At 37.7% G+C, this 27345-nt stretch overlaps 1 protein-coding gene across 1 annotated transcript in view; it reads right to left on the minus strand.

Moving 5' to 3' along the window:
• The window catches only part of XPO4 (exportin 4), a 163709-nt gene that overhangs the window by 101421 nt on the left and 34943 nt on the right, over positions 1 to 27345 (minus strand). Inside the window, exon 2 of the mRNA XM_053563297.1 lies at positions 2226 to 2331. Coding sequence (XP_053419272.1) covers positions 2226 to 2331 — 106 coding nt within the window. The remainder of the gene's footprint in view (positions 1 to 2225; positions 2332 to 27345) is intronic.

Genomic DNA, 27345 nt, shown 5'->3' on the forward strand with positions numbered 1-27345 from the left:
AGAAACATATAAAACGCAAGTTAGAAGGAAGAATATTAAGAGGCTAGAAAAGGGAAGTGTCAAAGAGAAAGCCTTCCCTTTATTAGAATATATTACCCAGACATTCTATAAAAATGACATATAATCCCTAAATAAGAATGTGAAAATTCTGAATTGCGATTGACTGCCACTTGTATGAGAAGTCTTCTTAGAGGAATTTACCCTTCTGTGCTGGTGGCAACTGAGTAAGGAGTTAAAAGATTTTCTGTGAAGTTTAGATGTAAACATTAATGTAACACAGAACTTTGCAGTACATTAATGATTATGCTTACAATACATGCACTCCACCTTTTAAATAGTCAATGTCTCAAAACCGATACTGATTTTAAAAGCATGGCCAGAGCTAGCAATACTACTCTTTGGAAATTTTTAGTAAGAAAACAAAAGTATCAAAAAGCTCAATCATAACAAAGCAATAGTATGGCATACAATATAAATATGCTAAAAAGGAAAGAGTGATATAAACCAATAAGCTCTAATAAAATACTTATAACTTAGATCAACTATTTCCTGACTAGTATGAAATGACAACTAAATTACAATAAAAAGTCAGAAGAAACACTGATGAAATCCTAGTCAAAGTAGTTATGGCATATGCCATGAAAACCAGACTCAAATTATTTTAGGTGAATAGTTTAACACAATGGTTCTCTAAATCTGTCAATGCTGAACAATTTCAAGGCAGTGAGGATGAGTTAATGCTCTTAAACTCCTTATGCTGTTTAGTTTTGCTTCTTTTAATTTAACATTAAATTAAATATTCTCCTCATACATAAGATAAATTGCCTTAGTGCCAGAAACAAATTGACCAAAGTATAAAAGCTGACCAATCAAATAAATTAATTAGAATGGCCTCATTGAGAATTTAATGTTGAAGCTGTTCCTCTAATGGTAAGCTATAACTCCTGAACGAGACAGCCACCTTCACCACTGCTGCTAGCTCTCTGCAGACAGAGAACATAATATTTCAGCTGATCACATTTTTTTAAAAAGCTATTTCAAATTAGGTAATTTTGCCATGACATTTATCTTACATAGTGTTTTTACTTATGTAATTATATTTGTACCTCACGACAACTTAAGATAGCAAGTCCATTAAGGCAAATGGTATCATCATTCCCATATGGTAGATGAAAAAGAGGCCCAAAGAAGTGATTTACTCAAGCCGACAAGATGCAGCAGGAACCACTTGCACCGGGATCTCATCCTACGTCAGCATTCTTTCCACTACAACTCTCATTCATAAGCCCTTATGTGTGTAGCATTTTAAACACATACTTTTATTTCAATCTGGAAACCAGTGTTCTGGTGTCTAACAGATAAGTCTTACTAAAAGCACAAGGATATAAAGCCTGATGTTTTAGCTCCTAATACTCAACTAAACAATTTTATGGTCATGAATGACTCAAATAGCCTGTGAAGCCTTAATATGTGTCATAAAAGATGGCTGCAACTAAGAAATACAGCCAATAGTAATCAAGCTATAAAAGAACAGTGAATGAGATCTCTCTTAGTAATTTTGAAAAATATCTAAGAGGCAGATGGCAGGATCATATACACATATAACTCTTAGAAAATGCCATCTTTGGAGAAGAGATATGATTGTTTTAGAAAAGATCATTTCTGTCCATGTATCAAATGTAAGGCATTCATAAAACATTTTTTGACAAAAGTAAAAAGCAGTGCTTTATTTTAGGATACACAGTGACAACCTACCCAGAAATAACTAGTATTTGCTAGCCAAGCTGATTTACAAACTAAAGGTTTAAAAAAAAAAGCACTATGGAAAAACAACTAAAAGAAAGAAAATGTAGAAACGTTCAAAAACAACTTTAATTTTAAAATTAACACTGAGATAATAGATAACTATAATACATTTTCTACAATAAATAATATTTGAAGATGACTGAAAAAACATTATATTTTTCCCCCACCGTTAATAGCCTTCATGTTACAGTGAATGAAAAAACAAATTATTCAACACTATTATCTAGGGGGAAAAATCCAAACTAAAAAGAAAATTTCCTATCTGGAATATCTTTAAAGCCACTGCATTAGAATGATTATTAATAAAAAATTTTAGCTGTATAAATCTGTTTATTTTTAAAGGAATTTAAAATGGGTTATGTTCAAGATAGAAAAACCAGATCTGATTATGCCAAAATATTTTTAAAGTGAATACTTACCCAAAATATGCTTACAAACTGCAAATGGTGATTTTGATTTCCTAAATGATAAGAATATGTGCTCTGCATGCTGGCGTTGCTCATTATTGACCATGGAAGGTGGTGCCTTGAGAGTTAAAAACAAAAACAGAGTACACTCTTTTAATGAGAAAGCTTGAATAAAAGCAATCCCCCGCAACAGGAGAAAATACTTCGGCTTTGGGGATATAACAGGGAAAAATTCTTGCTTAATTTTATTAAGGAACTATGGTATAAAATTGATAATAAATATTTAAAATATAGTTTCAGGAAAAAGAAAGAAATTCCTGGCACGGCTGGGGTCAAAATCCTTTAAAGTTGCCTGCATTTTAGAAAAATAGATACTTATCTAACCTTTTTTGTATTTTTTAAAATATAATTTCTCAGTACCTTTTATTTCAAGATATACTACTCAGTCTAACCTACACTAGTTCAAATAATTACTCAATTCTTCAGTACTGGGGAAATTGAATCTAAGTTACTAAAACCAATTTCTAAAAGCAACCTTGAGAGAGGATCAAATAATTCTACCTTAAGGTTTCTAAACTCACCATTAAACCAGAAAAAATAGGGAACAGTTAAAAGGTTTAGAATTTCTAGAACTCTTCTCTGAACAATAAATTAATCAGCAAAAAAAGTCAGATTTCTATCTTAACAAAAACAACTTCTAAAGTCTACCCAGGTTTTCTCAATTTCATTTTGGTATAACAAACTTTCTTCTAAAGATAATACTCTTTGGACCCAAACCTATCTAAAATAAATATTACTGTTACATAGTTTGGTTATCTTTTGAACTACAAAATCTTAATTAGGGAAAAGAGGGTAGGTAGTGATAGATGTGGGGAAAAAAACCTTTATTATTCAAACCCATATAAAGACAGCAAATCATAATTTCAACTGTATCAAAGAATCTGGAAGATAAAAAACGGTATAACGAAGTTCAATTTTTATGCAACATTAGATTGACTCTAATCTCAGTCAAAATTATTAAAAAAAAAAAAAAGATTTACACCCAAGAAAACAAACTCCTGTGAAACTGACTTAAGAGAATTCTTAGAGCTAGCTAAAGCTAATTTAGACTACAATCTGTAGTGATACAGCACCCTCTACAGTTCTCTTAATAAAAATGAAAATATTGCCATTAAATTTAACATTTAATTCTACTAAATTCTTAAATATGTTTTATGAAAACCTCTACTAATAAAATACTGTGAATGGTGGCTATATCCTGAAAGTGAGTATTTCTGTCCTTCCATTTTCAAATTCTTTATTCCTACCATTTTCCATAGTTGAGCAAGATAAGCTTGTGTTTTTGTAAGACATCTTATCATTAATGTCTGCTGACATTATGGCCTCTGCGTATGTGGCATGTTTGTAAACACAACCCATGTTATACTGCTACAAATAAAAATTAACTATAGATTATCCAGGTAATTTCTGAATCATACATTCTATATTCTCTTTATCCTTGAAAAGCACTACATATGTACATTACGCAATTTAACATGGTAGTTATGTCCACAAACAAAATTGTTTCTAAATTAATCCACTAAATAGTACAGGTCTGAATATTATTAATATAATAAAGAATGATCTTCTATTTATAAAATATTAGGTTTTAGATTAATAATGAAATGTAATCTAAAAGTTTATATTAACCACCTAGTTAAATATTATCATATAAATAATAAAATCTAGTCAATGCATTAAATAGGATGGTATTCATTTTAGTTCCAAAAAATCAAAATTTTTAATTCCTACTTGAAATTAACTTGGCAATAATTTCCAAATACCAAGTTATCTGCATCAGAAAACCCTGAAAAACTTTAAAAAACAAACAGATTTCCAGCCCCCGAAGATTCAAGAGTCTGGGAGTCAATACCAAATATAAGCATTTTTTTCCCTCCAAGTTTCCCAGGCAGTACTAACCTTTAGAAATCCTCACCTATCAAACTTTCCCTTCAGAAATCTGAATTTAACTTTAAAATACCTGCTTCAGCCTCTTCTTCCTGCCTTAACCTTCCTGACCTTTCTCCAGTCATCCTGAGCACCGAGCACAATTGCCCCCCTCTCGCTTATCTCTCATAAGGCACCACAAGTCCATCTCTACCACCCAACCTAGCATAATGGACTTTAAGTCTTCGTTTGCTCCCCCTTTCATTTTATTGGTTCTCAGACACTAGGGATTTTATTTTATTCACCTCTAAATTCCTAGGCCTACCACATACAAAAGGGAGAGGCACTTAATGATAACAATGAACATTTATTGAGTACTTAGCATTGCAAAGCATTGTTTTAGATAGATACATGCATTAGAAGAAAAGAAAGAACAGAAGGAGAAAAGGAATTAATCTCATTAATCGTAACAATGACCCTATAAAGAAAATATTTATTACTGCTATTTACCTCTATTTTACAGATGAAGAAATTAAAGCATGGAGAGAGTAAGTAATATGCCAAAGTCACATATTAGTAAGAAGCAGAGCTGGAAATTAAACCCAGGTAGTACAACTCCAGGGTTCTAACTCTTAAAAGAAACTATATTTACATGGCTCAAATTTATGTCTCAGCATTCTTAAGGTTTGCCATTAGAAAGGAAGCAAATCTCCCCTAAAAGTCTTCCTCTGGGACCCAACATTGACATTCGGGTGTTTTCCACACCCTGTGACGCTTCAGTGAAGAAATAATAACAAAGGGGCCTTTTTTTGTTTGTTTGTTTTTGGAGACAGAGTCTATGTTCCCCTCAGTAGAATATCCTATCATCACAGCTCACAGCAACCTCTAATTCTTGGGCTTAAGCGATTCTCTTGTCTCAGCCTCCCAAGTAACTGGGACTACAGGTGCTCACAACAACGCCTGGCTATTTTTTTTGTTGCAGTTGTCATTGTTGTTTAGCTGGCCCAGGCTGGGTTCAAAAGGGCCAGCCCTGGTGTACGTGGCCAGCACCCTGAGCTACGCAAGGAGCTAAAACTTTAAGTATGTTAGTGACTGAGAGCCAGAGGCATCCAAAACTAGAACTCTAAAGATTACTGACTGATGAATGATTAAATGGCACATTTTTTGAGAGAGGGAGAAAAACACCAAAGTACCTAAATGGTTTCTGTTCAAAAAGTATATTTGAGGCTCAGCGGCCTGTCACTCAGGGCACCGGCCACATACAACAGGGCTGGCAGGTTCGAAACCGGCCCTGGCCTGCCAAACAACAATGACAACTACAACAAAAAGAAAAATATCTGGGCATTGGGGCGGCACCTATAGTCCCAGTTACTTGGGAGGCTGAGGCAAGAGAATCACTTAAGCACCAGAGTTTGCGGTTGCTGTGAGCTGTTACGCCACAGCACTCTTCTGAAGGTGGCATAGTGAGACTCTGTCTCAAAAGAAAAAAAGTATATCTGAGAGCTGACTATATGCCAAGGACCATGCCAGAAGCTAAGGAAGCTAAAGGAAGGAAAACAGTTCCTGCCCTTAAGGAATTCCGTTAGAAAAAACAGGCAGTCATACAAATACAGGCAGTCCTCTAGTTACAAACATCAGACTGACATATGACACACACAAATGGAGGCTATTATAGGTAATAGGTAAATGTACCTCTCCAAACTACATACAAATTCAACTTAAGAACAAACCTATAGAACCTATCTCATTCATAACCCTGGGACTGCCTGTAACTGAGTCTGTACTTTTATCTGCACTGACTCATTTTTGCCTTCTTAACCCGTCATATAACTAACCCTTTCCTCATAGAAATCAGGTATCCCAATTGTCAAATCCTACAGGACCTTCAGATTCTTTCCCTAAGCAGCAATAATTATAACTTTTAGAACTGTTAACAACAATGTCCATCATTTAATCGCCAGGCAATGTGTTAAGTGCTTTATATACATTATCTCACTTAATCCCAGCAATATCTCTATAGGAATTATGTCACCTTTTATATATGGAGAAACTAAGACTAAGAAATTGTGCATACCCAAGATCACCAAGTTAATAATTTGAACCTCCATTAAGTATCGCTGATGAGGACACACAGCTGGGTAGACTAATCTCTCCAACATGTAGTGGAGAAATCTGAATAATATTCTTGGCTTACTACAAATATTTATAGGATGGTAAAAAACAAAAATGGAAAAATATTAAAGTCAGATTGAAAACAAGGCACTAAATTGTAGATGTGAAATAGGCTACAAAAGTAGAAAGAAAACATGTTTTCAAGTCATACCATAGAGTTCATGTTAAGGATTTCTTAGATTTGATTGATTCTGCCAAAACTCATGTTGAAATTTATTTGCCATTGTAATGGTATTGGGAGATGGGAGTCTTTAAAAGATGATTATGTCAGGAGGGTGTGGCCCTCATTAATAAATTAATGTCATTAGATCAGACTGCTGAGGCTGGGCAAGGTGGCTCACACCTGTAATCTCGGAGCACTCTGGAAGGCCAAGGCAGCAGGATCACTTGAGCTCACGAGTTTGAGACTAGTCTGGGCAAGAATGAGGCCCCATCTCTACTAAAAATGAAAAACTGAGGCAAAAGGATCGCTTCAGCCCAACAGTTTGAGTTTGCTGTAAGCTATAATGCCAGGGCACTCTACCAAAGGCAACACAGTGAGACACTGTCTCAAAATAAATAAATAAATAAATAAAAATATAAACAAATAAATCAGGCTTCTGATAAAAGGTTCAATTCAACACCATTTCTCCCCTCTCTCTCGTCCTTCCCTTTCCCCTATGTTGACTTGCCCTTCTGCCTTGGGATAACACAGCTAGAAGGTCCTCATCAGATGCCAGCACCACACTCTTGGACTTACCAGCCTCCAGAACTGTGAGCCAAATAAACTTTTTTTTTTCTTTGAGATAGAGTCTCACTATATTGCCCTCGGTAGAGTGCCATCGCATCACAGCTCACAGAAACATCAGACTCTTGGGCTTAAGCAATTCTCTTGCCTCAGCCTCCCAAGTAGCTGGGCTATAGGCGCCCACCATAACACACCACTATTTTGCTGTTGCAGTTGTCATTTAGCAGGGCCAGGCCAGGTTTGAACCTGCCAGCCTTGGTATACATGGCCAGCGCCTTAACCCCTGTGCTATAGGCACTGAGCCCCAAATAAACTTCTTTATAAATAATTACCTCGTCTGTGGTATTCTGTTATAGCAGCAGATAATGATCTAAGATAGATGGTTTCATATGCCAATTAGAAAATGACAGATATATGACCCAAAAATGTGAATGTTGGTAGTCTTGACTCATTCACTAAAAATTTTAAGTTAATAATAAGAATTGGTTCAACTTTTAACTTTCCTTCCATAATCTTTTCTTAAACCTTTGAAGTTTATCACTGATTCTTCCTAAATTTAAGGCTACTAATATAAAAATGAAAGACTTTGTTACTTTAAATTTATCATAACAATATTTCTTGTTTCTTTTTTAGACACAGTCTCACTTTGTCACCCTCGGTAGCATACCATGGAGTAACAGCTCACAGCAACCTCAAACTCTTGGACTTAAGCAATTCTCTTGCCTCAGCTTCCCAAATAGCTGGGACTACAGGCGCCCACCACAAGGCCCAGCTATTTTTAGAGACGAGGTCTTGCTCTGGCTCAGGTTGGTCTTGAACTCCTGAGGTCAAGCGATCCATCCACCTCAGCCTTCCAGAGTGCTAAGATTACAGCTGTGAGCCACTGTGCCCAGCCAACAATATTTCCTAATATTCCACAAAGCTTACTATAAATTTCAGTTACCAGATCTTTCCAGCTAAACAAATTTAAGAGCAACTGCCCTAATTAATCCCTTGCGTTTCCCGAGCATATACCTCAAGGTTGTTCTTTCAAATCAGAAAGCTGTTCTTCTATAAAAACCTTCCAGTAAGACAGGCTCCTTTTTATATATCTTCTTTTTCAAAAATCTCTCTTCATCCCAACGGTCTGCTTCTATCATCTCTAATTTCTTGCAAAATGTTCCTTTCTCCCTAACTGTCTCTTAAATTTACATCCTCTTCTCTTACATACTGTTCCATCTTTGTCTCTTTTCTTTCTTCTCTCTCTCTGCCTTTCTTTTTCTTTCTCTCTCTCATCTAATCTTAATGTTGTCTTTAGGAGTGGCTGTCTTCTTTGTGTTTACAAATAGGTCTGCCCTATCTCAAAAGCAATCTCACAGCTCACTTAAATGACCAAAAAAGGATACAGAATCAGAAAGACTTGGTTTCTAATCCTACCTCGGAAGTACTCTAGTTGGGAAACCTTCAGCAAAGACAGATACCTCTTTGTACTTCAGGTTCCTATCTGCAAAATGCGAATGAATTCATCACAAATTGATAGGAGAACTAGACTTAAAAATGTACATACAGATCTCCTAAAATTAATCTATAACAACTAGTATAATTGCAATTAAAATCCTAATAAAATTCATATGACAAAGTGATCCTAATACTTGTACAAGTAAAGGCCCAATAAGGTCAAATTAATTTTTTTAAAAAATGCTAAAAGGGGAGGCCATACCCAATGAAATATGAACACTTATGAAGATATTAATAATCATTTTAAAGGACATTATTAAAGTAGGAAAAAACAATGCAGCACAGGAAAAGACCCATGATGGATGACAAATCAGTGAGGAAAAATGGTCTATCCAGGGTATCCAGCCTTTTTTCTTTCCTGCCACACATTGGAAAAATAAGAGTTGTCTTTGGCCACATATTAAATACACAAACACTAACACAGCTGATGAGCAAAAGAAAAGGTCCCTGTATACTTTTCAAGATATCCAACACCATGGGTAAGTAAAAAGGCCTTAAATAATCTGCATGTAGCCTGCAGGCCACAGGTTAGACAGCCCTGATAATGCTAGAATTGGCTATTTGTAAAGAAAAACATAAAGTTAGATCTTTATTCATATTATACATAATAATAAATTCTAGATGAATTTAAGATTAAAAATGAAAACCAAAACTTTAACAAAGTACTAGGAAGAAAACATAGGACACTAAGATGTCAAAGTAGAGAAGAATTTCTTAAACAATAAATAAAAGGCAAAAATCCTTTTTAAAATTTAATAAATTCAGGCCAGGTATGGTGCTTATGCCTGTGGTGAAAGGATGATTTAAGGGCAGGAGATAGAGATCACCCTAGGCAGCATATTGAGACCTCCATCTCTACAAAAAAATTAAAAATTAACCAGGCATGGTGGTGTGCCCTTGTAGTATAGCTACTCAGGAGGCCAAGGCAGGAGGATCACTTGAGCTCAGGAGTTCCAAGTTGCAGTGAACTCTGACTGCATCACTGCATTCCAGCCTGGGGAACAGAACAATATCCTCCCTCTAAAACAAAAATAAAAAACAAAAACTTAATAAATCAACTATATTAAAGTCATAACCTCCTGAATTTAAATGCACCATTGAGTAAAAGATTAGTCACAAATGAGAAGACAAAAGCATCATTACATATAATGAACAAAGGGTTAATATTCAGAACATAAAACACTCACAAAAAAGACCACTTACGCAGAAACTGACAAGCATGACTTTATACTCTCTCTTTCCTTACGAACAAAGCCCTTATTTTATTTACACAGCAACGCACCTGCCTAAATGTCAATTCCTGGTCCCCCTTCTAGCTAGCCACAGCTTTGGAATTATCTTCTAGCCAATAAGATGTTACCAAAGTTTTGGGTGGGATTCCCTAAAAGACGATTCAGATAGAAATGAATCTTCTTTCCTGCTCCCTAGAAAGGACATGATGGCTGTAGTTCTACTTAATCATCCTGGACCATAAGAAGACCTAGAAGATGGAAGACACCCCTAAAAATAGTAAAGCACAAAAACAGAAGAATTGTGAGCCCTTGATGAAATCCAAAAAACCACTAAGCCATCCCTGGACCTTACAGCACCGTACTTTATGTGAGAGAAAATAAACCCTCTATTTATTTATTTATTTATTTTGAGGCAGAGTCTCACTCTATTATCCTAGGTAGAGTGCTATGGTGTCATAACTCATAGCAATTCCAAACTCTTGAGCTTAAGAGATCCTCTTGCCTTAGCCTCCTAAGCAGCTGGGACTATAGGCACCCACCACAACACCCAGCTGGTTTTCTTCATTTAAGATGGGTCTCGCTCTTGCTCAAGCTGGTCTCAAACTCCGGAGCTCAGGCGATTCCTCCTTCCTTGGCATCCCAGAGTGCTAGCATTACAAATATGAGCCACCACAGCAGGGCCAAACAAGTCTTTTTAAAAAACACTTTTGAGATTTTTGTTATATGCTGCCAATTGCAATCCAAAACCAATGCAACTGAAAAGTAGCTAATGAATAATAGGCTAAATAATTTTTTATTGTTTGGGATTCATTGAGAGTATAAAGAAGTAGGTTATATTGATAGCATTTGTTAGGTAAAGTCCCTCATAATTGTGTCCCGCCCCCAAGACATACGTCAACACACCGTGAACCCCTAACCCTCTCCTTCCTCCCCTCTCCCCACTCCCTGGTCCCCCACCCCCCACCATATATTAGGTCATCTACTGCCTTCATATTAGAACTGAGTACATAGGGTGCGGTACCTATAGCTCAGTGGCTATGGCGCCAGCCACATACACTGGAGCTGGCAGACTCAAACCCCGCCTGGGCCTGCCAAACAATAATGACAATTATAGCCAAAACATAGCCAGGCATCGTGGCAGGTGCCTATAGTCCCAGCTATTTGGGAGGCCGAGGCAGGAAAATCGCTTAAGCCCAGGAGTTTGAAGTGGCTGCGAGCTGTGATGTCACAGCACTCTACTGAGAATCACATAGTGAGACTCTGTCTCAAAAAAAAAAAAGAACTGAGTACATTGGATTCTTGCTTCTCCATTCTTATGTTTTACTATAAAGAATCTGTTCTATCTCAATCCAGGTTAATACAAATGATATAAAGTCTCCATCTCTTTCAATGGCCGAACAGTATTCCATGGTATACATAAACCACAGCTTGTTAATCCATTCCTGGGTCGGTGGGCATTTAGGTTGCTTCCACATTTTGGCAATTGTAAATTGAGCTGCAATAAACAGTCTAGTACAAATGTCCTTATGATAAAATAATTTTTTTTCTTCTGGGTAAATGCCCAGGCTAGACAATTTACAAAGTAGAAAGTAAAAGTAGATAATAAACGTGAGAACAGGCCAAGTGTGGTGGCTCACACTTGTAATCCTAGCATTCTGGAAGGCTGAGGTGGGTGGCTTGCTTAAGCTCAGGAGCTACAGAGCAGCCTGAGCAAAAGCAAGACCTGTCTCTACTAAAAGCAGAAAAACTAGCTGAGCATAGTGCCACATGCCTGTAGTCCTACCTACTCGGGAGGCTGACAGGAGGATTGCTCAAGCCCAAGAGTTGGAGGTTGCCGTGAGCTATGATGCTACAGCACTCTAACCAGGGCAATAGAGTGAGACTCTGTCTAAAAAAAAAAAAAGACAGAGAGAGAAAAAATCCTTCATAACATATTTAACCTCACCACTAACCACAGAAATGCAAATTAAAAAAGGGGCTATCCCGGGGCAGCACCTGTGGCTCAAAGGGATTGGGTGCCAGCCCCATGTACCGGAGGTTGAGGATTCAAACCCAGCCCCGGCCAAAAAAATAAAAAGGGGGGGGGGGCCTATCCTTTGATTGACTACTTAGGAAAACATTAAGTACAAAAACAAGTGTTTGGAAAGTGTGGGCACCATTATAAACTACTGATGCTAATATAAAATGGAACAATCATTTGGAATTTAGAATTATTTAGAAAACATTAATAGTCCTGACCAGCAAGGTATGCATAAGAACATATAATAGCAAAAAAAAAAAAAAGGAGAAAGAGTGAGAACTTGAATTTCCACCAACTGGAAATACGATGCAGTATAGTCATACAAAGGTTTATAATACAGTTAAATAATTGAACCAGACCTATATTTACCAACTTAAACACTGAAAATTATTCTGAATGAAAGTGGCAAATGACATGTATAAATATGTCATATATAAAATTTTTAAAAACTCAACAGTATATTATTCACCTTTTGGTAAGAGTATGAAAATATGGAAGAGAAAGGATAAGCAACTGTAAGGCTGATTTCCTTTGTTGAGGAAGAAGTAGAGACTGAAGAATGGTGTCTAAAGGGTCCTAAAGGGGGCTTCGATTATTATATATCTGTGCTATATTAATTTTTAAAAGATTATAAGCAAGATGCCTATATTAACATTTGTTAATCTAGGAGGTAGGCACATGGGTATAATTTGTATTCCTTCCTCCTCCCTGATTATTATAACTCAACAAAAACAGGGGGGAAAGGGTTAACTGAAAACCTACCTAAGGAGTACAATGAACACTATCTGGGAATGATGGGCACACTTATAGCCCTGACTCAAGAATTCCAAAGCAATCCATGTAACCAAAAATTTGTACCCCCATGATATTTTTCAATAAAATATATCCTTAAATGAATACATAAATAAATAAATAAATAAAAATAACCTGGTTAAAAAATAGGCAAAGAACAAGAACAGACATTTCTCCAAAGATATACTAATGCCCAATAAGCACATGAAAAGATGCCTAACAATACTGGGTGGTGCCTGTGGCTCAAGGAGTAGGGCACTGGCCCCATATACCACAGGTGATGGGTTCAAACCCAGTCCCGGCCAAAAACTACCAAAAAAAAAAGATGCCTAACATCACTAATCAATAGATCAATGCAAATTAAAACAGAGATACCAATTCATATCCATAAGGACAACTATATAAAAAAAATCCAGAAAATAACAAGCGTTGGTAAGAATGTAGAAAAATTGGAACCCTTGTGCCTTGCTGGTAGGAATGTAAAATGTTACAGCCAAACAAAAATAGTGCAGCCACTGTGGAAGACAGTACAGCTGTTTCTCAGAAAATTCAAACAAAATGATCATATAATCCAGCAGTTTCACTTCTAGGTATATATCCAAGAGAACACTGGACACCAAGTTCATCAACAAACGAAATGTGGATGAACCTGAAAAACACTATGCTAAGGAAGATAAGCCACTGTATAATCCCACTTATCAGAAGTACCTAAATAGTCAAATCCATAGAAAGCAGAATGGTGGTTACCAAGGTGTAGGGTAGGAAATGGAAAGTTACTATTTAATGGGTACAGGCAGCTTCAATTTGGGATAATGGAAAAATTATGCACATAGTGATAAATGCTGGTGATAGTTGTACAATAATGTGAAAGTACTTAAAATGGTGCAATTTTATGTTGTATTTTACCTAAATACATGTTTTTAAAAGGAGCAAGATCCCTCCTTTTATCCCTCCCTGCCCTTGCAGGCCCCAAGAATGGCTTCAGCATGCTTTATGGTCACCTCCATCTTACTCCTCCCCAACCTCTGACAGCAGAACTTTTACAAGCAATAAAAGTGAAATGTCTAAAAATATCAATAAATATGTGTTTGGGTGGTAGTCACAGAGATGATCACACATCATCATCAAACTGGACTCCTAGGATTTGTGTATTTTATTGTATGTTAACTTACTTCAATAACAATACATGTTAAAAACTCAATACAGAATAAAAGTCAGATTAAACACACTGAAAAGAAAACTGGGAAAACCGAAGACAAATATAAAAAATTATTACAAACGTAGAAAGGCAAAAATCTGAAGAACCTTGGAAAATAAAGTGAAAATCCATTCTCCACTCTCCGCTGGGCCTCCTGGATCCACCCAAGCTGCCTCCCTACCTTAACCCAATCCCAGCAGCTCCTGTTCTCCACCAAAGCCACAGCTCCTGAAAGGCTGCTCTCTCCTTCAGCTATAGCTCCCTCAAATCCACTATCCTCCCCTGCCTTTGCAGGCCCAAAAATGGCTTCAGCATGCTTTGTGGTCACCTTCATCTTACTCCTCCCCAAACCTCTGACAACAATCCCTTCATTAACTCTCATTATTGATATCCTTTGGTTCCCTGTCAGGATCTGGTCAGACACAGCACGGAGTACCAAAGGGAGAAGACAGAAAAATGGGAGATTAAAAGAATCAAAAACTGAATAGGGTCTGTGGCTCAAAGGATTAGGGTGCTGGACCCATATGCCAGAGGTGGCGGGTTCAAACCCAGCCCCAGGCAAAACTGCAAAAAAAGAAAAAAAGAATCAAAAACTAATGACAAAAGTATTCCAAAATTGGAGAGAAACATTGAAACTAGAAATCAGAAAGTCCAACAAATCCCAAACTGAGTAAAAAGAGGGAAAAATTATAGTACTGATATCACAGTGAAGCTAAAGAATTCAATAATCTTTTAACAATTTTCTTTTAGGAAGATCTCAAAAGCAGCCAAACAAAAAAGTTCACTTTTTTCAAAGGTGTAACAGAATGAAACAGATTTCTTAAAGCAACAAGAGAAGCCAGACCAGACAGAAAATAACATTTTGAGGGTACTAACAGAAAATAACTATTAACTTAGAAATGTATATCCAGGGAAATGATCTTTCAAGGATTAGAGTATAATGAAGACACATTCCTACAAATAAAAACTAAGAGGGTTTACCACTAACATACTCTTTCTTTCTTTTTTTTTTTTTTTGTAGAGACAGAGTCTCACTTTCTGGCCCTCGGTAGAGTGCCATGGCCTCACACAGCTCACAGCAACCTCCAACTCCTGGGCTTAAGCGATTCTCTTGCCTCAGCCTCCCGAGTAGCTGGGACTACAGGCGCCCGCCACAATGCCCAGCTATTTTTTGGTTGCAGTTTGGCAGGGGCCAGGTTTGAACCCGCCACCCTCGGTATATGGGGCCGGCGCCTTACGGACTGAGCCACAGGCTCCACCCCCTAGAGAAATTCTTAAGATAATACTTCAAGAAGAAGTGAAGTAATCCCAGATGAAAAGTCTTGAATGCAAGGGACACGGGAAGAGTAAAAAAACGTAAACATGTTGACAAAACATAAGTAAATACTGATCATATTTTTTAAATGATCAATTTGTAATATTGAAAAAAGACAAAACTCTGGACACTAATAGCACATTAAGTCAGGAAAATGATGTTTTTAAGTCTTTATTCTATTCTGGCTGATAGACTATACATATTAACTAGACTAAACTGAATACGGATATTAAAATGTCTACCACGGTCAATAAAAAAGTAAAAATAAAAATTAAGAATGTAGTTTATAACATCCAAACTATGTAACGAGAAACAAAAGATTATCAAACCCCAAAAGAAGAAAAAAATCACACACACACAAAATAAGATAAAAACAAACCATAATTCATGAGTAATCACACATAAATGTAACAAATTGTTCTAGACAAAGAAAAGAGACTGTCAGGCTAGATAAAAGAGAAAATGTAAACTTACATGTTAATTAAAAAATGCATGTAGGGTGGCGCCTGTGGCTCAATGAGTAGGGCGCCAGCTCCATATGCCCAGGGTGGCGGGTTCAAACCCAACCCCGGCCAAACTGCAATAACAACAAAAAAAAAGCCAGGCGTTGTGGTGGGCACCTGTGTCCCAGTTGCTTGGGATGCTGAGGAAAAAAAAAAATGCATGTAAAACACAAGGGCATAGAAAGGCTGAAAGTAAAAAGATGAAGAAAGACAAACATTCTAATCAAAAGAAAGAATGAAAAGGCTAGGCACAGTGGCTCACACCTGTAATGACAGTACTTTGGGAGCCTAGGTGAGAAGATTGCTTGAGGCCAGGAGTTCAAGATTAGCCTGGGTAAAATAGAAAAACCCTCCCTACAAAAAAAAAAAAAAACAAGAAAAATTGGCCAGGTGTGGTGGTGCACACATGCACACATGTAGTCCCAGCTACTCAGGGGGGCTGCATGAGCCCTGCAGTGAACTATGATCAAGCCACCACACTCCAGCCAAGGCAATACAGTGAGACACTATCTCTTAAAATAACAAAAAAGAAAGTTAATGAAATTGACATAGCTATCAGAAAACAAACAAACAGCATTTGGCTAGCTGAGGTGGCTCATGCCTGGAAGGCCCTCTGAAAGGCCCTGGTAGAACAATAATTTGAACTCAGGCGTTCAAGACAAGACAGAACAAGAATGAGACCCTGTCACTACTAAAAAAATAGAAAAGTAAGCCAGGTATCAGGGTGGCATTTGTAGTCTCAACTACTCGGGAGGATGAGGCAGGAAGATTGCTTGAACTCAGGAGTTTGAGGTTCTTGAGAGCTAGGCTGATGCAACCACACTCTAGTCTAGGGTATAAAATGAAACCTATCCGAAAAAAAGACAGAGAGAGAAAAGAAAAAAAAAACAGAATTTAAGATAAAATGTTACTAAAGAGAAGTGGGTCATCTCCTAATTATAAAAGGGTCAACAATTTAATAATATCTAATAATACACAGCCTCAAATATATATAAAACAAACACTGACAGAACTGTTAATAAATCTATTAAAGTGGAAGAATAACATGCCTCTTGACAAGAAAATTAGAAAATGTTTAGAACTGATCAAAAAACATAGTACTAGAGAGAAATGCATGCTTATATTAGGAATTCAGACGGTAAAAAGAATGACCTTATATATACCAACAATACTCAAGCTGAAAAAAACAGTTAAGGACACTATTACGTTCACAGTAGTGCCAAAGAAGATGAAATATTTGGGAATTTATCTAACAGAGGACATGAAAGATCTCTATAAAGAGAACTATGAAACTCTAAGAAAAGTAATAGCTGAAAATGTTAACAAATGGAAAAACATACCATGCTTAAGACTGGGAACAATCAACATTGTTAAAATGTCCATAGTACCGAAACCAATATACAATTTTAACCCAATCCCTATTAAAGCTCCACTGTCATACTTTAAAGGTCTTGAAAAAATAATACTTCATTCTATATGGAATCAGAAAAAACCTCGAATAGCCAAGATATTACTCAGAAATAAAAACAAAGCAGAAGGAATCATGCTACCTGACCTCAGACTACACTATAAATTGATAGTGATCAAAACAGCATGGTACTGGCACAAAAACAGAGAAGTAGATGTCTGGAACAGAATAGAGAACCAAGAGATGACTCTAGCTACTTACCGTTATTTGATCTTTGACAAGCTAATTAAAAACATTCAGTGGGCAAAATATTCCCTATTTAACAAATGGTGCTAGGTGAACTGGATGGCAACCTGTAGAAGACTGAAATTGGACCCACACCTTTCACCATTAACTAAGACAGACTCTCACTGGACTTAAGATTTAAACTTCAGACATGAAACCATAAAAACACTAGAAGAGAGTGCAGGGAAAACCCTTGAAGAAAGCGTTCTGGGCAAGTATTTTATGAGGAGGACCCCCCCAGGCAATTGAAGCAGCTTCAAAAATACACTACTGGGACCTGATCAAACTAAAAAGCTTCTGCACAGCCAAGAATACAGTAAATAAAGCAACCACACAGCCCTCAGAATGGGAGAAGATATTTGCAAGTTATGTCTCTAACAAAGGTTTAATAACCAGAATCCACAGAGAACTCAAACATATAAGCAAGAAAAGAACAAGTGAACCCATCACAGGCTGGGCAAGAGACTTGAAGAGAAACTTCTCTGAAGAAGACAGGCGCACAGCCTACAGACATATGAAAAAGTGCGCAACATCTTTAATCATCAGAGAAATGCAAATCAAAACTACCTTGAGATACCATCTAACTCCAGTAAGATTAGCCCAATTCACAAAGTCCCAAAACCAGAGATGTTGGCATGGTTGTGGAGAAAAGGGATCACTTCTACACTACTGGTAGGAATGCAAATTAATACATTCCTTTTGGAAAGATGTTTGGAGAACACTTAAGAGATCTAAAACTAGACCTGCCAATCCTATAATTCCACTACTAGGTATATACCCAGAAGACCAAAAATCACATTATAACAAAGATATCTGTACCAGAATGTTTATTGCAGCCCAATTCATAATTGCTAAGTCATGAAAAAAGCCCAAGAGCCCATCGATCCACGAATGGATTCATAAATTGTGGTATATGTACACCATGGAATATTATGCAGCTTTAAAGAACGATGGAGACTTTACCTCTTTCATGTTTACATAGATGGAGCTGGAACCTATTCTTCTTGGTAAAGTATCCCAAGAATGGAAGAAAAAGTATCCAGTGTACACCACCCTACTATGAAACTAATTTATAGCTTTCATATGAAAGCTATAAATTAAGAAACGGGCGGCGCCTGTGGCTCAGTGGGTAAGGCGCCGGCCCCATATACTGAGGGTGGCGGGTTCAAACCCCGCCCCGGCCAAACTGCAAAACCAAAAAATAGCGGGGTGTTGTGGCGGGCGCCTGTACTCCCAGCTACTTGGGAGGCTGAGGCAAGAGAATCACTTAAGCCCAGGAGTGGGAGGTTGCTGTGAGCTGTGTGAGGCCACGGCACTCTACGGAGAGCCATAAAGTGAGACTCTGTATCAACAAAAAAAAAAAGAAAATTAATGAAACAAGGAGTTGGTTTTTTGAAAAAATAAATGAAATTCATAAACCTTTGGCCAGACTAACGAGGAATAGAAAAGTAAAATCTCTAGTAACCTCAATCAGAAATGATAAAGGGGAAATAACAACTGATCCCACAGAGATACAAGAGATCATCTCTGAATACTACCATAAACTCTATGCCCAGAAATTTGACAATGTGAAGGAAATGGATCAATATTTGGAATCACACCCTCTCCCTAGACTCAGCCAGGAAGAAACAGAGCTCCTAAACAGACCAATTTCAAGCATTGAGATCAAAGAAACAATAAAAAATCTTCCAACCAAAAAATGCCCTGGTCCAGATGGCTTCACTCCAGAATTCTATCAAACCTTCAAGGAAGAGCTTATTCCTGTACTGCAGAAATTATTCCAAAAAATTGAGGAAGAAGGAATCTTCTCCAACACATTCCATGAAGCAAACATCACCCTGATACCAAAACCAGGAAAAGACCCAAACAAAAAGGAGAATTTCAGACCAATCTCACTCATGAATATAGATGGAAAAATTCTCAACAAAATCCTAGCCAATAGATTACAGCTTATCATCAAAAAAGTCATTCATCATGATCAAGTAGGCTTCATCCCAGGGATGCAAGGCTGGTTTAACATACGCAAGTCCATAAACGTTATCCACCATATTAACAGAGGCAAAAATAAAGATCACATGATCCTCTCAATAGATGCAGAAAAAGCATTTGATAAAATCCAGCTTCCTTTTCTAATTAGAACACTGAAGAGTATAGGCATAGGTGGCACATTTCTAAAATGTGATTGAAGCTATCTATGACAAACCCACAGCCAATATTTTACTGAATGGAGTAAAACTGAAAGCTTTTCCTCTTAGAACTGGAACCAGACAAGGTTGTCCTCTGTCACCTTTACTATTCAACATAGTGCTGGAAGTTCTAGCCAATACAATTAGGCAAGACAAGGAAATAAAGGGAATCCAAATGGGAGCAGAGGAGGTCAAACTCTCCCTCTTTGCTGACGACATGATTTTATACTTAGAGAACCCCAAAGACTCAACCACAAGACTCCTAGAAGTCATCAAAAAATACAGTAATGTTTCAGGATACAAAATCAATGTCCACAAGTCAGTAGCCTTTGTATATGCCAATAACAGTCAAGATGAGAAGCTAATTAAGGACACAACTCCCTTCACCATAGTTTCAAAGAAAATGAAATACCTATTAATATACCTAACGAAGGAGGTGAAGGACCTCTATAAAGAAAATTATGAAATCCTCAGAAAGGAAATAGCACAGGACATTAACAAATGGAAGAACATACCATGCTCATGGACGGGAAGAATCAACATTGTTAAAATGTCCATACTTCCCAAAGCAATCTACCTATTCACTGCCATTCCTATCAAAATACCAACATAGTACTTTCAAGATTTGGAAAAAATGATTCTGCCTTTTGTATGGAACCAGAAAAAGCCCCGTATAGCTAAAGCACTTCTTAGTAATAAAAATAAAGCTGGGGGCATCAGCATACCAGATTTTAGTCTGTACTACAAAGCCATAGTGGTCAAGACAGCATGGTACTGGCACAAAAACAGAGACATAGACACTTGGAATCGAATTGAAAACCAAGAAATGAAACTAACATCTTACAACCACCTAATCTTCGATAAACCAAACAAGAACATACCTTGGGGGAAAGACTCCCTATTCAATAAATGGTGTTGTGAGAACTGGATGTCTACATGTAAAAGACTGCAGCTGGACCCACACCTTTCCCCACTCACAAAAATTGATTCAAGATGGATAAAGGACTTAAACTTAAGGCATGAAACAATAAAAATCCTCAAAGAAAGCATAGGAAAAACACTGGAAGATATTGGCCTGGGGGAAGACTTCATGAAGAAGACTGCCATGGCAATTGCAACAACAACAAAAATAAACAAATGGGACTTCATTAAACTGAAAAGCTTCTGTACAGCTAAGGAGACAATAACCAAAGCAAAGAGACAACCTACACAATGGGAAAGGATATTTGCATATTTTCAATCAGACAAAAGCTTGATTACTAGGATCTATAGAGAACTCACATTAATCCACATGAAAAAAGCCAACAATCCCATATATCAATGGGCAAGAGACATGAATAGAACTTTCTCTAAAGATGACAGACGAATGGCTAACAAACACATGAAAAAATGTTCATCATCTCTATATATTAGAGACATGCAAATCAAAACAACCCTGAGATATCATCTAACCCCAGTGAGAATGGCCCACATCACAAAATTTCAAAACTGCAGATGCTGGCGTGGATGTGGAGAGAAGAGAACACTTTTACACTGCTGGTGGGACTGCAAACTAGTACAACCTTTCTGGAAGGAAGTACGGAGAAACCTCAAAGCACTCAAGCTAGACCTCCCATTCGATCCTGCAATCCCATTACTGGGCATCTACCCACAAGGAAAAAAATCCTTTTATCATAAGGACACTTGTACTAGACTGTTTATTGCAGCTCAATTTACAATCGCCAAAATGTGGAAACAGCCTAAATGCCCACCAACCCAGGAATGGATTAACAAGCTGTGGTATATGTATACCATGGAATACTATTCAGCCATTAAAAAAAAATGGAGACTTTACATCCTTCGTCCTGGATGGACGTGGAAGACATTATTCTTAGTAAAGCATCACAAGAATGGAGAAGCATGAATCCTATGCACTCAATTTTGATATGAGGACAATTAATGACAATTAAGGTTATGAGGGGGGAAGCACGGAAGCAGAAAGAGGGACGGAGGGAGGGGGGTGGGGCCTTGGTGTGTGTCACACTTTATGGGGGCAACACATGATTGCAAGAGGGACTTTACCTAACAATTGCAATCAGTGTAACCTGGCTTATTGTACCCTCAATGAATCCCCAACAATAAAAAAATAAATAAATAAAATAAAATAAGATAAAAAGACAGACGAATGGCTAAGAAACATTTGAAAAAAAAGCTCATTGTCCCTCATTATTAGAGAAATGCAAATCAAAACCACCCTGAGATATCATCTAACCCCAGCCAGAATGGCCCACATTACAAAATCTCAAAATTGCAGATGCTGGCATGGATGTGGAGAGAAAGGAACACTTTTACACTGCTGGTGGGACTGCAAACTAATGCAACCTTTTTTGCAAGGAAGTATGGAGAACCCTCATAGAACTCAAGCTAGACCTCCCATTTGATCGTGCAATCACATTACTGGGAATCTACCCAGAAGGAAAAAAATACTTTTATTATAAGGATACTTGCACTAGACTGTTTATTGCAGCCCAATTTACAATTGTTAAAATGTGGAAACAGCCTAAATGCCCACCAACTGGGGTATATGTGCACCATGGAATACTATTCAGCAATTAAAAAAGATGGAGACTTTACTTCCTTTGTGTTAACCTGGATGGAAGTGGAAGACATTCTTTGTAAAGCATCACAAGAATGGAGAAGCATGAATCCTATGTATTCAATTTTGATATGAGGACAATTTTGATATAATGACCTAGTATTCAGTGGGAGTGGTGGTATTCAGAGAGAGGGAAGGAGGGAGGGAGGTGGGGTCTTGGTGTGTGGCACACCTCTTGAGGGCAAGACACAATTGTAAGAGGGACTTTACGTAACAAATGCAATCAGTGTAACCTGGTTTCTTGTACCCTCAATGAATCCCCAACAATAAAACAAAACACCAAAAAATAAAATAAAAAATAAAAGTCTGATAATGCCAAAAAAAAAAAAAAAAAAGAATGAGCTAAGCATCAAACCTAAGAACTTAGAAAAACAGCAGGATCTACACAAAGAAAACAAAATAAGGAAATAAGAATGAACAGAACTGTTGAAATAAATTAAATATGCAACATACAAAAAAGCAAAAAGTTGGGTGGTGCCTGTGGCTCAAAGGGGTAGGGCACTGGCCCCATATGCTGGAGGTGGTGGGTTCAAACCCAGCCCTGGCCAAAAAAAAAAAGCAAAAAGTTGAAAACTGAAAAACTTATGCAAGGTTAATTAAGGGCAGCAAATGGGAAAAGAAGAACACAATATGTAAGTAAGCAAGAATCAAAAGAGAAAGCAACACCAGATGCCTCAGAAATAAAAAGATATCAAAGGCTAGCAAACAAATGTATGATGATTAAAAATGACTAATAATTCCAATCCCATACAGATTTAAGATATTACATAACTGGGAACACTCTTCAAGCCACTTTAGAAGGTTCACATATCATCATAAATATGTCCATACCAAAACCAGATAACAGAGGAGGAAAAGAAACTTACAGTCAATTTTACTTTCAAACACAAATGAAAAAAACTAGCCAGACATTGTGGTGGGAGCTACTGTGGGACGCTGAGTTAAGAAGAAACCTTGAACCCAAGGGTTTGAGGTTGCTGTAAGCTATGACACCATGGCACTCTACTCAGGGCAACAGAGACAGACTCTGTCATAAATAAATAAATATTTTAAAAACTAAAGATGTTTCATTGAATAGTGTTAAGTATTAGCAATTTTTCATTACCCACCCATAATAAGAAGTGACAAAGAAAATGTTTTATAATTATGAGGCAAATCAAAAGATGAATACAAAAAAAATATTTCCTGTGCTATCCAATGCAGTAGCCACTAGCCATATGGGGCTACTTAAATTTAACTTTATCAGGACTAGGCTAACCCCCATAGCTCAGTGGTTAGGGTCACCAGCCACATACACAGAGGCAGGGGGGTTTGATCCCAACGCAGGCCTGCTAAACAACAATGACAACTCTAACAAAAAAAATAGCCAGGCAGGGAGGAGCAAGATGGCAGCCGAGTAACAGCTTCCTTGCAACTGAGCACAGTGAGTCTGGGGAGATAAGACTCCAAGCATCTTTGGCTGGTGGGATCTGCCCCTAAACAACCCTGTGAGGACACAGGGAGTCAGAGAGAGACTTCTGGACCCCATGAGGACAAAAACAGTGGAGAACTGGCAAGTGGTTTTGTGTGTGCATTCGGTCTAATCCCGCTGGAAGCTGTAAATACAGGAGCAGTGAGATTGCAAACTGCAAAGGCCATACCTGTGAGCTGCTTTGGTTTTCTTGGACTTGGCACTCAGTTGAACTACCTTGGGAGAACTTGGGCAAGAGTACAGACGACTTGAAGTGTTGTCTAGGGCCCCAGACTGAGCCGCTAAGCCAGACAGAGCTAAAATTATTTGGCTGTGGGCCACAGGGACCCATTAAAGACGTGCCCAGGCAAGCTCCGCCCTCATGGGAGGGAGTAATATAGTGATTGAGCAGCCTAAAGGCGGGGACAGAGACGCCTGACAGCCTTAGCCCTCAGGGGCATAAAGTGAGACCGGTTTTGACACACTGGTTTTGGACAGTCACTTCAGGAGTGATCCCAGCAACAAGCAATTGCCTGGGAAAGCCCCTGCTTAGCCAAGCTTAGCAGTTTAAAGTGCCTTTTAAGAGAGCTGAGGGGGGATTTAGGCTCTCCACCCTGCAGGGGTTGAGAAATCAGCAGAGGCCTCCAGTCTCTATCTCGTACAGCAATATCAGCATTGTGATTAACTTCTCATACACCAGAAGATCACCTATTGCCTAGACAATATTCAGCAAGCTATATATACTGCTTTGTTTTGGGGGGGCTTGATAAACGCATATTGTTGTTTGTTGTTGTTGTTTTGTTTTTAATTTCCACATCTTACCTATAGATTTTTGTCTTTTTTTTCTTTTCTTTCTTCATTTTTCTAGTATAATTTCCCACTGTTGCCTTTTTCAACAATTAGAACTTCATTTTTGCTAGTGTTTCTACCCCTATTATTTGGTTTCTCCCATAATTTTATCCCGTAAAGTTTTCTGCTTGCTTTGGTTTGATTAATACCATTTTTGTCTTTCCTCTCTACTTGGTGGAGGTGGGGTACTGTGTCCAAACAGGCTAGCAAAGAGCTGCTGACCTCAAGGGAACCACCCAACTCAGCACCCCCAGAGGATGGGGGTTTCTATGCTTGGGTCAAAGTTCCCTACTGTACACCTATATTGCTCTGTCTCCCTCTTTCTGTGCCCCTCTTCTTTTTGTCAATATTCCCTTTTACACACCCCCTCTCCTTTCTCTTTTTTCTTATTTTTTTCTTTCTTTTTTCCTTTCTAGCACTTCAACCTTCTCATCCTTCTGGTCCTGTACCAAAAGGACTCATCGAAATCCTGGTCCAGAGGCACAGAAACTTAAAGAACAAGAAGTGAAAGGAAAATTAGAGCAAGGAAACAGATAAAAGAAATCACTCATGAGAAAGAATCAGCAGAAAAATCCTGCAACATGAAAAACAAGTCCAGAGAGATACAAGAGATCATCTCTGAATACTACCAGAAACTCTATGCCCAGAAATTTGACAATGTGAAGGAAATGGATCAATATTTGGAATCACACCCTCTCCCTGGACTTAGCCAGGAAGAAATAGAGCTCCTGAACAGACCAATTTCAAGCACTGAGATTAAAGAAACGATAAAAAAGCTTCCAACAAAAAAATGCCCTGGTCCAGATAACTTCACACCAGAATTCTATCAAACCTTCAAGGAACAGCTTATTCCCGTACTGCAGAAATTATTCCAAGAAATTGAGGAGGAAGACATCATCCTGAAACCAAAACCAGAAAAAGATCCAACTACAAAGGAGAATTTCAGACCAATTTCACTCATGAATATAGATGCAAAAATTCTTAACAAAATCCTAGCCAACAGATTACAGCTTATCATCAAAAAAGTCATACAGCATGATTACGTAGGCTTCATCCAGGGATGCAAGGCTGGTTTAAAATACGCAAGTCCATATGCAATCAAACGTTATCCACCATATTAACAGAAGCAAAAATAAAGACCATATATATGATACTCTCAATAGATGCAGAAAAAGCATTCGATACAATCCAGCATCCTTTTCTAATTAGAACACTGAAGAGTATAGGCATAGGTGGCACATTTCTGAAACTGACTGAAGCTATCTATGACAACATTGTACTTTAAGGATTTAAAATACCTATTAAAATACCAACATCGTATTTTCAAGATTTGGAAAAAATAATTCTGCATTTTGTATGGAACCAAAAAAAACCCTGTATAGCTAAGGCAGTTCTTAGTAATAAAAATAAAGCTGGGGACATCACCATACCAGATTTTAGTCTGTACTACAAAGCCATAGTGGTCAAGACAGCATGGTACTGGCACAAAAATAGAGACATAGACACTTGGAATAGAATACAAAACAAGGAAATGAAACTAACATCTTACAATCACCTAATCTTTGATAAACCAAACAAGAATTTACCTTGGGGGAAAGATTCCCTATTCAATAAATGGTGCTGGGACAACTAGATATCCACATGCAAAAGACTGAAACTGGACCCATACTTTTCTCCACTCACAAAAATTGATTCAAGATGGATAAAGGACTTAAATTTAAGGCATGAAACAATAAAAATCCTCAAAGAAAGCATAAGAAAAACACTGGAAGATATTGGCCTGGGGAAAGACTCCATGAACAAGACTCCCATGGCAACTACAACAACAAAAATAAACAAATGGGACTTAATTAAACTGAAAAGCTTCTGTACAGCTAAGGAGACAATAACCAAAGCAAAGAGACAACCTACACAACGGGAAAGGATATTTGCATATTTTGAATCAGACAAAAGCTTGATAACTAGGATCTATAGAGAACTCAAATTAATCCACATGAAAAAGCCATATATCAATGGGCAAGAGACATGAATAGAACCTTCTCCAAAGAAGACAAATGGCTAACAAACATATGAAAAAATGCTCATCATTCCTAATTATCCGCAAAATGCAAATCAAAACCACCCTGAGATACCATCTAACCCCAGTGAGAATGGCCCACATCACAAAATCTCAAAACTGCAGATGCTGGTGTGGATGTGGAGAGAAAGGAACACTTTTACACTGCTGGTAGGACTGCAAACTAACACAACCTTTTTGGAAGGAAGTATGGAGAAACCTCAAAGCACTCAAGCTAGACCTCCCATTTGATCCTGCAATCCTATTACTGGGCATCTACTGAGAAGAAAAAAAATCCTTTTATCATAAGGACACCTGCACTAGATTGTTTACTGCAGCTCAATTTACAATCGCCAAAATGTGGAAACAGCCTAAATGCCCACCAACCCAGGAATGGATTAACAAGCTGTGGTATATGTACACCATAGAATACTATTCAGCCATTAAAAAAAAATGGAGACTTTACTTCCTTTGTATTAACCTGGATGGAAGTAGAACATGTTATCCTTAGTAAAGCATCACAAGAATGGAGAAGCATGAATCCTATGTACTCTATTTTGATATGAGGACAATTAATGACAATTAAGGACATGGTGAGAGTGGGGGAAGGAAGAGCAGAAAGAGGGAAGGAGGGAGGGGATTGGGGCCGTGGTGTGTGCCACACCTTTTGGGGGCAGGACACTATTGTAAGAGGGACTTTACCTAACAAATGCAATCACTGTAACCTGGTTTCTTGTAACTTCAATGAATCCCCAACTATTAAAAAAAAAAAAAATATATATATATATATATATATACAGGCATTGGCAGGCACCTATAGTCCCAGCTACTTGGGAGGCTAGGGCAAGAGAATCACTTAAGCCCAAGAGTTAGAGGTTGTT

The sequence above is a fragment of the Nycticebus coucang genome, chromosome 15, assembly GCF_027406575.1.
Source record: "Nycticebus coucang isolate mNycCou1 chromosome 15, mNycCou1.pri, whole genome shotgun sequence".
Classification (NCBI taxonomy): domain Eukaryota; kingdom Metazoa; phylum Chordata; class Mammalia; order Primates; family Lorisidae; genus Nycticebus; species Nycticebus coucang.